General features: G+C 43.8%; 2 protein-coding genes across 2 annotated transcripts; both read left to right on the top strand.

Annotated features, from left to right (window-relative positions):
* The first annotated feature begins 5,906 nt into the window (after positions 1-5,906).
* Positions 5,907-6,795, top strand: LOC132152872 (gamma-crystallin M2-like). Its single transcript, XM_059561810.1, has 3 exons — positions 5,907-5,972; positions 6,115-6,357; positions 6,484-6,795. The coding sequence occupies exons 1-3, from the start codon at positions 5,967-5,969 to the stop codon at positions 6,754-6,756; spliced, it is 522 nt and encodes a 173-aa protein (XP_059417793.1). The 5' UTR covers positions 5,907-5,966; the 3' UTR covers positions 6,757-6,795.
* A 5,547-nt stretch (positions 6,796-12,342) lies between these two features.
* Positions 12,343-13,323, top strand: LOC132152876 (gamma-crystallin M2-like). Its single transcript, XM_059561813.1, has 3 exons — positions 12,343-12,477; positions 12,581-12,823; positions 13,015-13,323. Exons 2-3 carry the CDS (start codon positions 12,701-12,703, stop codon positions 13,285-13,287), a joined length of 396 nt encoding a protein of 131 aa, XP_059417796.1. The 5' UTR covers positions 12,343-12,477; positions 12,581-12,700; the 3' UTR covers positions 13,288-13,323.
* Positions 13,324-15,278: the final 1,955 nt, after the last annotated feature.

The raw sequence follows: 15,278 nt of genomic DNA, 5'->3' as shown, positions 1-15,278 counted from the left end.
AGAGGTGTCAACCTATTTTCTCAAATTAAAGTTCATACTGTATGGTGAAGCATAAAAAGGAGACTCCAACCCATTTTAAATATGCCTCTGTAACGGGCACACTGCCATCTTTGCAAATATGCTAGAATCTTTCATAACTTCTTTGGTTCACTCTGTGTAGCTTTAGGCCAAAGTTATTGGTTAGCCATGAAATTTGTGTTGAAACATGCTACATTGAAAATTTAAATAAGAACTTAGTACTTGAACCTGGATAAGGGCATGAACTGCAAGCTTTCATATCAACATTACCTATCACATCAACGTCACACACACTGGTGACACAGTCCAACAGAATCATTGAGCTTATCCAAATCTAAAATGATTACTGCTATTATATTTTTTATAAGAATATAATGACAGACTATCTATATCATGTGTGGATGATATTGACAGAGTTTTTGCAGAACAGAATGAGGAATTAGTTATGAACCACATTACTTAGCCAATTATCAATGGCAAATGCCATGTGGGCAGTAGTTGTTTATAAGAGGCACGAAATGCTGAGCCTCATTAAAAATGTATTTGAAATTAAAATAACAAATATATTGTTTTACTAAGTTTACCCAATAATGTGCATAACTCAGATGTATATTATTTTTTTCCCCTTTCATACATGGTAGCCCAGATGAGTTGCAATCACTGTGGCCAAGAACATTAAGGGTGTACTCATTACTAAAATGACCAATGAGAATAGAAACATAAAAGGATGCCACATTTGGCCTCCATACACAATGCAGACAAAAAAAAAAAAAAAAAGGTTGAGAGAGGCTAAATGAAAGTTGCTTCCTTCCACATACATCCAGTCATTTTTAAAGTAACTAATCTAGCCAATTATGTCACAGTGTCTGGGTTGTGTCCCTGGGTTTCCACTAGATGTCCCCCTTTCTCACGGTGTCTGTCACCTTATCACTTCCTGTTCCCTTATTTGGTCACCTTCCTCCTTGTTAGTAATTGATTGTTCCCCACCTGTCTCCTGTTCCCTCATTATCCTTCTGTGTATTTATACCCGGTCTGTCTGAGTCTGTGTGACGGAGTCCTTGTTTAATGTTGAAAGTTTATTCATGTCCGTTGCCTTGCCTTGCCTTGCCTTGCCTTGCCTTGCCTTGCCTTGCCTTGCCTTGCCTTGCCTTGCCTTGCCTTGCCTTGCCTTGCCTTGCCTTGCCTTGCCTTTGTGTCTTGTTTATGTTTGGATTTGGATATTCTGGTTTTGACCCTGCCTGGACTGTTTACCCCTTTTGGATTACCCTTTAATAAATGACTTACCTGCGATTGGTTCCTTCTCCTGTGTTTTCCATAACACCGATCGTGACAGAAGGACTCCGTCACACTAGGAACCAGCGGTATGTCATTTTTCCGTTCCCCAGCCAAGATGGCGGAGCGGCGAACCAAGTACCTTCGGTTGATCGCCCTCCGCCAAGAGGGCAATGAAGTGGGTGCCCTGGCTCAGGTGTTCTGGTCCCTGGCCGAGGGCATGGGCTACAACGATGCGGCCCTCAAGGACTATTTCAATGGCGGGCTGGATGATCCAGTGTCTCATGAGGAGATGGCGCAGTTAGAGACACTGGAATTCTGGGAATTCGTGCGCTACCTGCAGCATCGGCTTCGGTGGGATGCCCCAGCCACTTCGGTCTCTTCCGGCGGGGTGGTCGTCAGCCCAGCACCACTGCCCAGGATGGCAACCAGCCAAGCGCCACAACCCAAGATGGCCACCAGTCCAGCACCACTGCCCAGGATGGCTAACAGCCAAGCGCCACAGCACAAGATGGCCGCTAACCCAGCGCCAATGCCCAAATTGGCCACTTTTCCAGCGCCACAGCCCAAGATGGCCGCCAGCCCAGCGCCAATGCCCAAATTGGCCACCGGTTCAGCTCCACAGCACCAGATGGCCGCTAACCCAGCGCCAATGCCCAAATTGGCCACCGTTCCAGCACCACAGCCCAAGATGGCCGCCAGCCTAGCGCCAATGCCCAAATTGGCCACCGGTTCAGCTCCACAGCACCAGATGGCCGTCAGCCTAGCGCCACAGCACCAGATGGCCGTCAGCCTAGCGCCACAGCACAAGATGGCCGTCAGTCCAGCGCCACAGCACAAGATGGCCGCTAACCCAGCGCCAATGCCCAGATTGGCCACCGGTCCAGCGCCACAGTACAGGATGGCCGCCAGCCCAGCGCCAATGCCCAAATTGGCCACCGGTTCAGCGCCACAGTACAAGATGGCCGCCAGCCCAGCACCACAGTACAAGAGGGCCGCCTGTCCAGAGTCATGGCCCAAGATGGCTGCTTGCCCAGCGCCGTTGCACAGGATGAGAGTCTCAGTTGACCCTCCGGAGTCTAGTCAGGTTCCAGTTGACCCTCCGGAGTCGAGTCAGGTGCCAGTTGACCCTCCGGAGTCGAGTCAGGTGCCAGTGAACTCTCCAGAGTCAGGGCTAGTCACCGCTGATCCTCCAGAGTCAGGGCTAGTCACCGCTGATCCTCCAGAGTCAGGGCTAGTCACCGCTGATCCTCCAGAGTCAAGGCTAGTCACCGCTGATCCTCCAGAGTCAGGGCTAGTCACCGCTGATCCTCCAGAGTCAGGGCTAGTCACCGCTGATCCTCCAGAGTCAGGGCTAGTCACCGCTGATCCTCCAGAGTCAGGGCTAGTCACCGCTGATCCTCCAGAGTCAGGGCTAGTCACCGCTGATCCTCCAGAGTCAGGGCTAGTCACCGCTGATCCTCCAGAGTCAGGGCTAGTCACCGCTGATCCTCCAGAGTCAGGGCTAGTCACCGCTGATCCTCCAGAGTCAGGGCTAGTCACCGCTGATCCTCCAGAGTCAGGGCTAGTCACCGCTGATCCTCCAGAGTCAGGGCTAGTCACCGCGGATCCTCCAGAGTCAGGGCTAGTCACCGCGGATCCTCCTGAGTCAGGGCTAGTCACCGCGGATCCTCCTGAGTCAGGGCTAGTCACCGCGGATCCTCCTGAGTCAGGGCTAGTCACCGCGGATCCTCCAGAGACTAGGCTGGTCACCGTTGACCTTTCAGAGTCAAGTCAAGTCACCGGTGATCTTCAAGGACTGAGTCAAGTCACCGGTGATCTTCAAGGACTGAGTCAAGTCACCGGTGGTCTTCAAGGACTGAGTCAAGTCACCGGTGGTCTTCAAGGACTGAGTCAAGTCACCGGTGGTCTTCAAGGACTGAGTCAAGTCACCGGTGGTCTTCAAGGACTGAGTCAAGTCACCGGTGGTCTTCAAGGACTGAGTCAAGTCACCGGTGGTCTTCAAGGACTGAGTCAAGTCACCTCTGATCTTCAAGGACTGAGTCAAGTCACCAATGATCTTCAAGGACTGAGTCAAGTCACCAATGATCTTCATGAGCAAATGCAAGTCACCAATGATCTTCATGAGCAGTGTCAGGCCAGCACCAATCTTCTGGAGTCCAGTAAGGACACCAGGGGATTACCAGAGTTTCGTTGTCCAATTGATCCAGCCGCACGGAGGTCTGCTCCGCCTTGGGGGGCTCTGGTCCTGACCACATGGCTGTGGTGGTCTTCTGCTCCGCCCTGGGGGCCTTCCGCCCTGACCACACGATTGTGGGGGTCTTCCGCTCCGCCCTGGAGGACTCTGGCTTCGTCCACAAGGACGTGGTGGTCTTCTGCTCCGCCCTGGGGGGCTTCCGTCCTGACCACACGGTTGTGGTGGTCTTCTGCTCCGCCCTGGGAGGCTTCCGCCCTGACCACACGGTTGTGGTGGTCCTCTGCTCCGCCCTGGGGGACTCCAGTCTCCACCACACGGACGGTGTGGTCTTCTGCCCCGCCCTGGAGGGGCTTCATGTTGTTTTTTGTTTTTCTGTTCACTCCTGTCCCTGTTCCTCTCTGTGAGCCTGGCCCTCCGTCCCTCCCCCTGAACCTCCTCCGGTCCTCCTCCCTCCTGGTCTCTCTGTTTTGTGTCTACACTTCTGGTATCTGTTCCCCATGATTTTTTTTTTCTGGCCCTCCGTCCCTCCCCCTGAGCCTCCACCTGTCCGCCTCCCTCCTGGTCTCTGTTTTGTGTCTGTCGTGGAGCGTCTGGGAGCCGCTCCGTAGAGGGGGGGTACTGTCACAGTGTCTGGGTTGTGTCCCTGGGTTTCCACTAGATGTCCCCCTTTCTCACGGTGTCTGTCACCTTATCACTTCCTGTTCCCTTATTTGGTCACCTTCCTCCTTGTTAGTAATTGATTGTTCCCCACCTGTCTCCTGTTCCCTCATTATCCTTCTGTGTATTTATACCCGGTCTGTCTGAGTCTGTGTGACGGAGTCCTTGTTTAATGTTGAAAGTTTATTCATGTCCCTTGCCTTGCCTTGCCTTGCCTTGCCTTGCCTTGCCTTGCCTTGCCTTGTCTTTGTGTCTTGTTTATGTTTGGATTTGGATATTCTGGTTTTGACCCTGCCTGGACTGTTTACCCCTTTTGGATTACCCTTTAATAAATGACTTACCTGCGATTGGTTCCTTCTCCTGTGTTTTCCATAACACCGATCGTGACAAATTAGCTTTCAGCTTCAGTTTAGTGAGTCATTAAATCTGCTAGTGGTTACACTAAACAAAATTAAAACAAAACAAATAAGACCGAACAATGGGACTAAATATAATTTTTCCTTTCTCTAAACTTAGGTGAGAATGTGTTCATTTAGGCTCTCCATTGTAAAAATTCTTAAAATGTTCAAAATCTGTATATCAGTGTTTCTGCAGGTTTTATGATGGTAAAATTAAGAATTTTTGTAAACTATTTTAAGACCAAGAAAAGAAATTTTAAGGATTAAAAAAGGGAACACAATACCTCAGTATGTTCTCTTAATGTAAGAATTCCTGTTTTCACTACCAACCCCAAAAACTGGCATCTGGCATGTGTCATTTAGCATTATAGACTGGCTACTCACTAGGTTTTGTCTCTTACTCTGATCTCGAAATCAAGGACAGAGCTAAGGATACAGGTTCAGAATCACTAAGAATGATTCCAAAATGCATGCTCATAAAAAAACAAAAAAAAACAAACCAAATCCATATAACCATAAGTTCTCAATCTAAAACAACAACCACATGATAAAAATATAAAAACGTAGGCTGTTTCCAGAAGCTTAAGCAGCTGCCTTGTTGCCAAGCGGCCTCATTATATTATGACTTGATTTCAGACAGAATTCTGAGGTAGCATAACAGCTTTTATGCAACAAAATAAAGAGTGCTTTGGTGATAACTGAGTTATTATTGAATTTCTACAATACTAGTTTCTCACTATAAATAAAATCAAAGTTTATCACAGCAAAGTTGGTCACAAACATTTACGCAAAAACTGACCACCATCTGCAACTTTCAGACACAATTTTACTCTCCTACTAAAATTCTAGGAATTTGCATGGTCAGGTTAGTTTGATATAGGCAGCAAAGGATACATCTTATGCTGTTATCAAAAATCAATCAGATGAAGGTATCTCAGCAGACAGAATGTGCAAATCATTGGAATTCACAATCATTATTATTTCAATAACAGTTTACAGTAACATTATACAATGTTCATGTTTAAATGATCCATTAAGAATGCTGGGAGCATTTTATAAATTATCATAGCCTAGATTAAATATTTTTCACTGTCATTTCATGATATCTAAAGCATAACCTAATGTTAACAAATTGAGCATTATTTTAAAGCATTATCAGCATTTCTTAGAAGTTTATCCAAATCACATTTTTACCAATATACTTGTATTGTTCTAATAAATTTAAGTACTAAGTTCAACATACCAAGCTTTAGCTAGAATGGCCTCTGTTCCAACTTGCACCGTCAGGAATTGGCTAACAATATAGGCCGTGTAGTCTTTAGTCTTAGTCTAGTATAAAAGCACAGGTTACAGCAGTCAGCCAACAAGCAGAATCAGCTTCAGCTTCTCCTTTGTGGAACTACTGAGGTTCAGCCAGCGCAACCATGAAGGTAAACCTTGTTCTAGTACCAATTTCCACAAAATGTAACTTATTTTTTTATATTTGGTATCTCTCACTTTAAGTCAGTAAAATATTATACACACACACACACACACACATATATATATATATATATTTTTTTTTTTTTTCAGGTCACTTTCTTTGAGGACAGGAACTTCCAGGGTCGCTCTTATGAATGTATGGGTGACTGTGGTGATTTCTCCTCCTACATGAGCCGATGTCACTCTTGCAGAGTGGAGAGTGGATGCTGGATGATGTATGATCATCCCAACTACATGGGAAATCAGTATTTCTTTAGGAGGGGAGAATATGCTGATTACATGTCTATGTTTGGAATGAACAACTGCATCAGGTCTTGCCGTATGATCCCTATGGTGAGCTAAATTTCAGCTTATTTAACATGTAAACATAAAGAGGTTTATCTTCAACTTTTTCTTTTAATTAATTGATTTTTGTTTTTATTTTGCTGATAAACTAAAATAACTTTTCTTCCATTACAGTACAGGGGATCCTACAGAATGAAGATCTACGAGAGGGAGAACTTCATGGGTCAGATGTACGAGATGATGGATGACTGTGACAACTGCATGGACCGTTACCGTATGCCTCACTGCCAGTCCTGCCATGTGATGGACGGCCACTGGCTCATGTATGAGCAGCCCCACTACAGAGGCAGGATGTGGTACTTCAGGCCTGGAGAGTACAGGAGCTTCAGCAATATGGGAGGCATGAGATTCATGAGCATGAGGCGTATCATGGACTCCTGGTACTAGAATTATGGTGTTTCTATTAATAAAACTTTTTCTCCAAAACACTAAATAATTGTGTCTTGAAAATCATTAATGCCACTAATCTTTACTTGAGTAATACACAAATAAACTTCTCATGAGATAAACATACTTTCAAAACAAATCAACAAATGTAAAACAATGAGCAATTACTGTATTATGTTTGCAATAAATACAGCATGTAATATAAAAATTTGGCTTCCAAAAGACAAGGTACAAATAAACAATGAATCCAAGTTCTTTCAGAAACTGAAACTGAAATTTCAAGCGATCTGGAATACCTCAACAGTTAAAGCTAATCCTGAAAATGTTTCCTGAAGTAACTGAAGTAGAATTTTTTGGGAACCAAAAGGCCAAAGAATGATCTATGTGGAAAACCACACTTCCCATGTGTTGTCAAATAGCTAATTTAAAAAAAAGTGGTGGTGATTTGTCAAATAGGATCTAAAACACAAATGTAAACAAGGTTGTCAAGTGTGTCTAAAAAAAATGTAATCTACAGCGTCAAATTTTGCTCTAAAATATAGTAAGAGTAACAAATGTGTACAACGTATGATTTCTGAATTGTGTTGCCACAATTATAGATGGGAGTGAAAAAAATAAATAAATAAAATAAAATAAGTAATGCAACAGTTTTTGTTAGGGAAAAAAGAAAAATGAACATAGATTCTGTGTATGGAGTATTTGCTCATAAAATGCCATGTAAAATGTCTTCACAGGCACATGAATACTGATTCCTAGAATCAGACTGCACAGTCACAACAATTCCCACATAAATAACATGTAACATTTAATCACATATTACATAACCTTTTTACAAACACAAAAGTGCCCCACAATTTTCTAATCATTCTGGACAATTGTTATAACACACAATATCAGTAAGTCAAACAAGAAATTGTAGATTGCCTTAAGTAGTCATGCTTCACTTGGAAAGGGAAATCAGAAAGAAGACAATGATCAGCCACAACATTAAAACTACTGACAGGTAAAGTGAATAGCATTGATCATTAAATGGCACCTGTCAAAGGGAGAGATATTTTAGGCAGAAAGTCGAAAGTCAGTTCTTGAATTTCATGTGTTGGAAGCAGAAAAAATGGGCAAGGGAAAAGATCTGATCTGAGTAAAAAGGGCCAAATAGTGGTGGCTAGACAAGTGGGTCAGAGCACCTGCAAAACAGCAAATCTTGTGGGGTGTGGCTTCTTTTAGTAGAATAATGCACCCTGCTACACAGCAAAAATTGTTCAGGAATGATTTGAGAATTGTACCATGTTACCTTGGCCTTGTAACGATCAATCACAGGAAACGAGAGATCCAAATGCAGTGTGTTTAATGGGGTAATCCAAAATCCAAATCCAAAACAGGCTAGAGGTCAATTATCGGGGAAAGCAGTCCAAAAACAAGAACACAAGAAACAAGAAAACACAAGGGAAAGTGAGAAAACCGGGTGATGGAAAACAAAGACTCCATGAAAACAGAATGAGACAGGCGGGTATATATGGACAGGTGATAACGAAGAGAGTGGAGACAGCTGAGTGCAATACAGGTGAGCAATTAACAGTGATGAAGGGACAAGGCTTTGTGGGAAATGTAGTGCCTGCAGTGGGGTGCCTATGGGGAAGTGAGACCACTAGTGGACATCCAGGGAAACACAGACCAGACACTGTGACATTACCCCCTCCTCTAAGGAGCAGCTACCAGATGCTCCATCGAACACAAAAACAAACCAAGGAACACAGAGACCAGGAGGGAGGTGGACTGGTGGAGGATAAGGGGGAGGGACGGAGGGCCAGGTCCATAGCAGGAAACAGAGACAGGAAGTGAAAAAACAAAACAACAACCACAAGGAGACCAGGAGGGAGGTGGACGGCGGAGGACCAGGGGGAGGGACGGAGGGCCAGGTCCATAGAGGGAAACAGAGACAGGAAGTGAAAAAACAAAACAACAACCACAAGGAGACCAGGAGGGAGGTGGACCGGTGGAGGACCAGGGGGAAGGATGGAGGGCCAGGTCCATAGAGGCAAACAGAGAGAAAAAAACAAAACAACAACAAAACAAAAAGGCCAGGAGGGAACAGAAAGTTCAGGGGCCCAGGGCAGAGCCAACAGGGCAGGAATCCAGGGTGGAGCAGGTGGAACTGGAGCCATGCGGTTGAGACAGAATCCCACCAGGGCGGCGCAGAAGACCACCACAGTTGGCACAGGAGAGCAAGTCTGGTTGCCTGAAATAGAGAACATGAACAGGTCAAGGGTGGCCTCCGTGGCCCTGATGAGATGGTAGATGGTCTCCATGTCCATGACAGGGCAGGCGGTGACTTCCTGGATGGCCTCCATGGCCACGACAGGTTAAGTCGAGTGCTCAGGGAGTTCGGCTGAGACATGACGAGGCTCTGGAAGTTCCACAGAGACGTGGAGAGGCTCTGGTAGTTCAGCAGAGACGTGGAGAGGCTCTGGTAGTTCAGCAGAGACGTGAATAAGCTCTGGTAGTTCAGCAGAGACGTGAAGAGGCTCTGGTAGATCCGTGGTGATTTGACTGGGTACAGGAAGATTAACTGAGACTTGACTTCTTCGTTCAGGAAGATCAACGGTGACTTGGCTGGACTCAGGAAGATCAATGGTGACTTGACTTTGGTCATGAGGATCAACTGTGACTTGAACTTGCTCATGAAGATCAACAGTGACTTGACTTTGCTCATGAAGATCAACGGTGACTTGACTTTGCTCATGAAGATCAATGGTGACTTGCCTTTGCTCATGAAAATAATTGGTGACTTGACTTTACCCATGAAGAATACCGGTGATTTGACCTTGCCCATGAAGATCATTGGTAACTTGACTTGACCTCTGAGGTCAGAAGCCCACCAGGGCACCGCAGAAGACCACCACAGCCGTCCGGTCGAGACAGAAGCCCACCAGGAAGGCACAGAAGACCACCACAGTGGGATCGATGGCACAGGAGAGCAAGTCTGGTTAGGTAAGCCTGAGATATAGAACATGAACAGGTTAAGGGTGGCCTCCGTGGCCCTGATGAGATGGTTGATGGTCTCCATGGCCATGACAGGGAAGGCGGTGAGTTCCTGGATGGCCTCCATGGCCACGACAGGATAAGTCGAGTGCTCAGGGAGTTCGGCTGAGACATGACGAGGCTCTGGAAGTTCCACAGAGACGTGGAGAGGCTCTGGTAGTTCAGCAGAGCCAAGGAGAGGCTCTGGTAGTTCAGCAGAGACGTGAAGAGGCTCTGGTAGTTCAGCAGAGACGTGGAGAGGCTCTGGTAGTTCAGCATAGACGTGGAGAGGGTCTGGTAGTTCAGCAGAGACGTGGAGAGACTCTGGTAGTTCAGCAGAGACGTGGAGAGACTCTGGTAGATCCGTAGTGTTTAGACTGGATTCAGGAAGATCAGTGGTGACTTGACTCTGCTCATGAAGATCATTGGTGACTTGACTCTGCTCATGAAGATCATTGGTGACCCGACTTTGCTCATTAAGATCAACTGTGACTTGCATTTGCTCATGAAGATCAATGGTGACTTGCCTTTGCCCATGAAGAACACTGGTGACTTGACTTTGCCCATGAAGAACACTGGTCACTTGACTTGCCCATGAAGAACTTTGGTGACTTGACTTTGCCCATGAAGAACACTGGTGACTTGTCTTTGCCCATGAAGAACACTGGTGACTTGACTTTGCCCATGAAGATCAATGGTGACTTGCCTTTGCTCATGAAGATAGTCAGTGACTTGACCTTGCCCATGAAGATCACCGGTGACTTGACTTGACTCCTGAGGTCTACCTGTGGTGAGTGTCAGTGGTGACTTGACCTGACTCTGGAGTGTCAACGGTGACCTTACCCGACTCTGGAGTGTAAATGGTGACCTGACCCGACTCTGGAGTGTAAACGGTGACCTGACCCGACTCTGGAGGGTCAACGATGACCTGACCCGACTCTGGAGGGTCAACGGTGACCTGACCCGACTCTGGAGTGTAAACAGTGACCTGATCCGAATCTGGAGTGTAAACGGTGACCTGATCCGACTCTGGAGGGTCAACGGGAACCTGACTTGACTCTGGAGGGTCAACTGTGGCTGTCATCTTGTGCAGAGGGGCTGGACCGGCGGCCATCTTGTGCCATGGCTCAGGGCAGGCGGCCATCTTCTGCAGTGGCGCTGGGCCGGCGGCCAACTTGTGCTTTGGTGCTGGGCTGGAATGAACCCCCAAAAATCAAAGGCGTCCAGCTTATCCATTTCCCTTTCTGGCACGGGGTTATCCAGACCGGTGTTGAAAAGGTCTTTCAGGACCGCATCATTATATCCCATTCCTACGGCCAGGGTCCAGAATACTTGTGCCACACCACCCACCTCATTCCCCTCTTGACGGAGGGTGGTTAATTTGAGGAATCTCGCCCTCCGCTCCTCCACACAGGCTGGGGAACGGATATGAAGTCCCACACCGCTGGATCTAGACATGATGGAGTCCTTCTGTAACAATCTGTAACGACTGGGACACAGGAGATGAGAGATCCAAGAGCAGTGTGAGTTTAATGGGTAATCCAAAATCAGAATCAAACAAGCATGGGGTCAAAACCAAAAATCAGTCCAACAAACAAACGAACAGGAACAGGAACAGGAACAGGAACTCTAAATACTAGGAACGCGAGGAAACCAGGTGACGGAAAGTAAGAACTCCATAACACAAACAGAAACAGACCATTTGAAATAGGCAGGATAATGACTATGAAAGTGAAGACACCTGAGTGCAATTAACAGGTGTGCAATTACTGTGATAAAGGGACAAGGCCTTGTGGGAATTGTAGTGCCTGAGGTGAGGTGCCTATGGGGAAGTGAGACCACTAGTGGACACCCGGGGAAACACAGACCAGACACCGTGACAATTAAGCAGAATATGAAAAATGTTACTGTTGCTCATGAAAATGCTTCTGAAATGTCTGTGTATTTTACAAATATTGCATGTTATTCAATTAATCTGTGATAGATTATTCAAACTCATCGAGAGCGTCATTACCGGGAGCAAAAATATTCCAACTTGACGTCTCTGCTTTCAATTCCGCTCTTTACTGCAAGCACCAACTTTCACAGATCAGTCTGCGCAGTGTTGCATAAAGTCGAAGACAACTACAGACAAGGGAATCACATGACAGTACATGACTGTGGCTGAACTACAAAATAAAAGACATGAAAACAATGAACAGGAAACAATGCCCAAACCCCACGTTACAGTAATACTACTAAATGTGTTTGTAAAAACTTATCCTGTGTTTCTATTCAAATCTACCGCTACCTTAAAACCATGTAAGATGTTTTATGTGAACTTCTATTTATATTTTTATTTACATATTTAAATATTTAGTTTCAAAAGCGTCCTAATTTTAGTAAGTTTCAGGTTTTGTAAATCACAGATATGAATTACAGGCAAAAAAACAACAACAAAAAACAAAGTGTGATTCACAATTTGAATCATCATGCTCTGGTTTTTAATTTTAACAAACATTAACTAAGATCTAGATACTACACTTTAACTAACAGCCTCTATGTCAACTTGCACAGTCAGGTTTTGACCAACAATAGAGGCCTTGTAGTCTTTAGTCTTGGTCTAGTATAAAAGCACAGGTGACAGCAGTCAGCCAACCAGCAGAATCAGCTTCAGCTTCTACCTTGTGGAACAACTGAGAATCAGTCAGCGCAACCATGAAGGTAAACCTCATTCCAGCAACCATTTCCACAAAGTTTAACTTCAAAATGTTTGATTTGGTATCTCTCACTTTAAGTCACTAAAATATTAAATTTGAATTTTCAGGTCACTTTCTTTGAGGACAGGAACTTCCAGGGTCGCTCTTATGAGTGTATGGGTGACTGTGGTGACTTTTCCTCCTACATGAGCCGCTGTCACTCTTGCAGAGTGGAGAGTTGATGCTGGATGATGTACGATCATCCCAACTACATGGGAAATCAGTATTTCTTTAGGAGGGGAGAATATGCTGATTACATGTCTATGTTTGGAATGAGCAACTGCATCAGGTCTTGCCGTATGATCCCTATGGTGAGCTCCATGAATATTTTGACATAATTAAATAAAATACATAATCATAAAAAAAAATAATAATTGCCACATAATACATTTCTGAATTGAATATTTATAAAGGTATTTTTTTTTTCTTACCATATAGAGAAAAAAAATTCTGGCAAAAAGAAAAAGAAAAAAATCTTTAATCCACTTTTCTTCCACTACAGCACAGGGGATCCTACAGAATGAGGATCTACGAGAGGGAGAACTTCATGGGTCAGATGTATGAGATGATGGATGACTGTGACAACTGCATGGACCGTTACCGCATGCCTCACTGCCAGTCCTGCCATGTGATGGACGGCCACTGGCTCATGTATGAGCAGCCCCACTACAGAGGCAGGATGTGGTACTTCAGGCCTGGAGAGTACAGGAGCTTCAGCAATATGGGTGGCATGAAATTCATGAGCATGAGGCGTATCATGGACTCCTGGTACTAGAGTTATATTAATAAAATAATTTCTCTACAACTATAAGCATTGTCTTGAAAATCATTAATGCAACTAATAACAAAAACAAAATACACAAAACACTCTGCAAGTTGTCCATAGAAATGTTTAGTATTATCTTTAGTTCCCAAATTTCCTAAAACTATTTCCAAACATGTATAGTGTGGACTAGACATTACTCAGAAATCACTGATAGGAAACATTAGACATTAAAATAAAATGAACACATAAGTAAGTACATTTTTTTTTAAATCTTTTTTTCTCTCTCTCTCTCTCTCTAGATTAGGAAACATCAGTAACACTTCACAATAACTTTCAATTTTTAAATAAATCATTAAGAAACATTATTTAATGCTTAATGGATCATTAGTTAGTATATATTCAAAGAGTTAGAAACATAAGATTATTTGCTTGTTAAAGTTTGGTAATAAACTTATTAAACATGTAAACTAAAATGCTTAAAAATCTCATTAAACTTTCAATTTCCATATGATCAAGCACTTAACAGTAAATCTTACAAGCACTTACAATAAATATACAAATGAATTTAACAGATGTTATAAAATTATTAAAAGCGTGTATTCATGCACAACATTTTGCTGCTATTGAGGTGTGATACGGGTAAGGTTAGGTACAGGTTTGGTGGTATGGGTAGGTTTAAGGATTGGTTAAGGGGTCATATGTGCACTTGGGACAATTTGATTATTATAAGTGAACAGTTTTTTTTTTATAAATGAACAAGTATTTTCTTTATATAATATGTATCATATATTTATGATATATGGGGGAAGTCATGGCCTAATAGTTAGACAGTCAGACTGTTAACCCAAAGGTTGCAGGTTTGAGTCTTGTACCGACAGGGAGTGTAGGTGGGGGGAGTGAATGTACAGTGCTCACTCCAACCTTTAATACCACAACCCCCAACTGCTCCCTGGGCCCACTGCTCCAGGTGTGTGTGCACTTTAGATGCATTTATTAATTTATGTATTTATTTACTTATTTATTTATATATTTTTAGGTTGGGGAATTTATTTCTTTGTTTTGACACCACTTTCCCATAATTCAAATTGTATAATTTTCCTTCATTAGTTTTTATTTATTTTTCCTTGTGCAGTGTAAATAGCTCACACATGCTGCTTTGTGGTTCTGGTTTCTGGTTAATAAACAAATTAATGTTATTCTAAAGGTTTCCTTGGTTCATTCTGCTTATCCTTTATACCCAGTAGTAGAAAACAAGTTTAAGTTTTGCGGACTGTTCCCTAGATCATTTTAAGGGTTGTAACACAAGCATTTCATGCATTCATGACCTGTAGAATGGACTATTGTAATGCACTTCTAGTTTGCTGTCCTGCATCTTCAATAAACAAGCTACATGTAGTCCAAAATGCAGCAGCTAGAGTCCTTACCAGGTCAAGAAAATATGATCATATTACCCCAATTTTACAATCTCTGCACTGGCTACCTATTAAGTTCCATATCAGTTACAAATTATTATTAGTGACCTATAAGGCCCTTAATGGTTTAGCTCCTGCATACATAACTAGCCTTATACCACATTACAATCCATCACACTCCCTAATGTCACAAAACACTACACTGGACTTTTGATAGTTCCTAGGATAGCAAAGTCCACTAAAGGAGGTAGAGCTTTTTCACATTTGGCTCCCAAACTCTGGAATACCTTTCCTGATAATGTTTGGTGTTGAAACACACTCTCTCTGTTTAAATCTAGATTAAAAACATATCTCTTTCGCTAAGCATTCGAATAATGCATCTCATAATTTGTGACTGCAGTTGTATCTGATCAAATGCGCATTATTATTCTTTAGCTTGGGTTAAACTAATTAATTTTACTTTGTCGGAACAGCAGCTATGCTAATTATGTGTCTATTTGTTTCTCTGTTTTGCCACGGGGTAACTAGGATTTACACAAGCTTCAGTCTGGATCCAGAACACCTGAGAAGAGATGATGCAAACCTCTC

The sequence above is a fragment of the Carassius carassius genome, chromosome 11 (genome assembly GCF_963082965.1).
Source record: "Carassius carassius chromosome 11, fCarCar2.1, whole genome shotgun sequence".
Classification (NCBI taxonomy): domain Eukaryota; kingdom Metazoa; phylum Chordata; class Actinopteri; order Cypriniformes; family Cyprinidae; genus Carassius; species Carassius carassius.
Note: the sequence above shows the minus strand (reverse complement) of the source record. Positions and strands in the feature narration are given on the sequence as shown.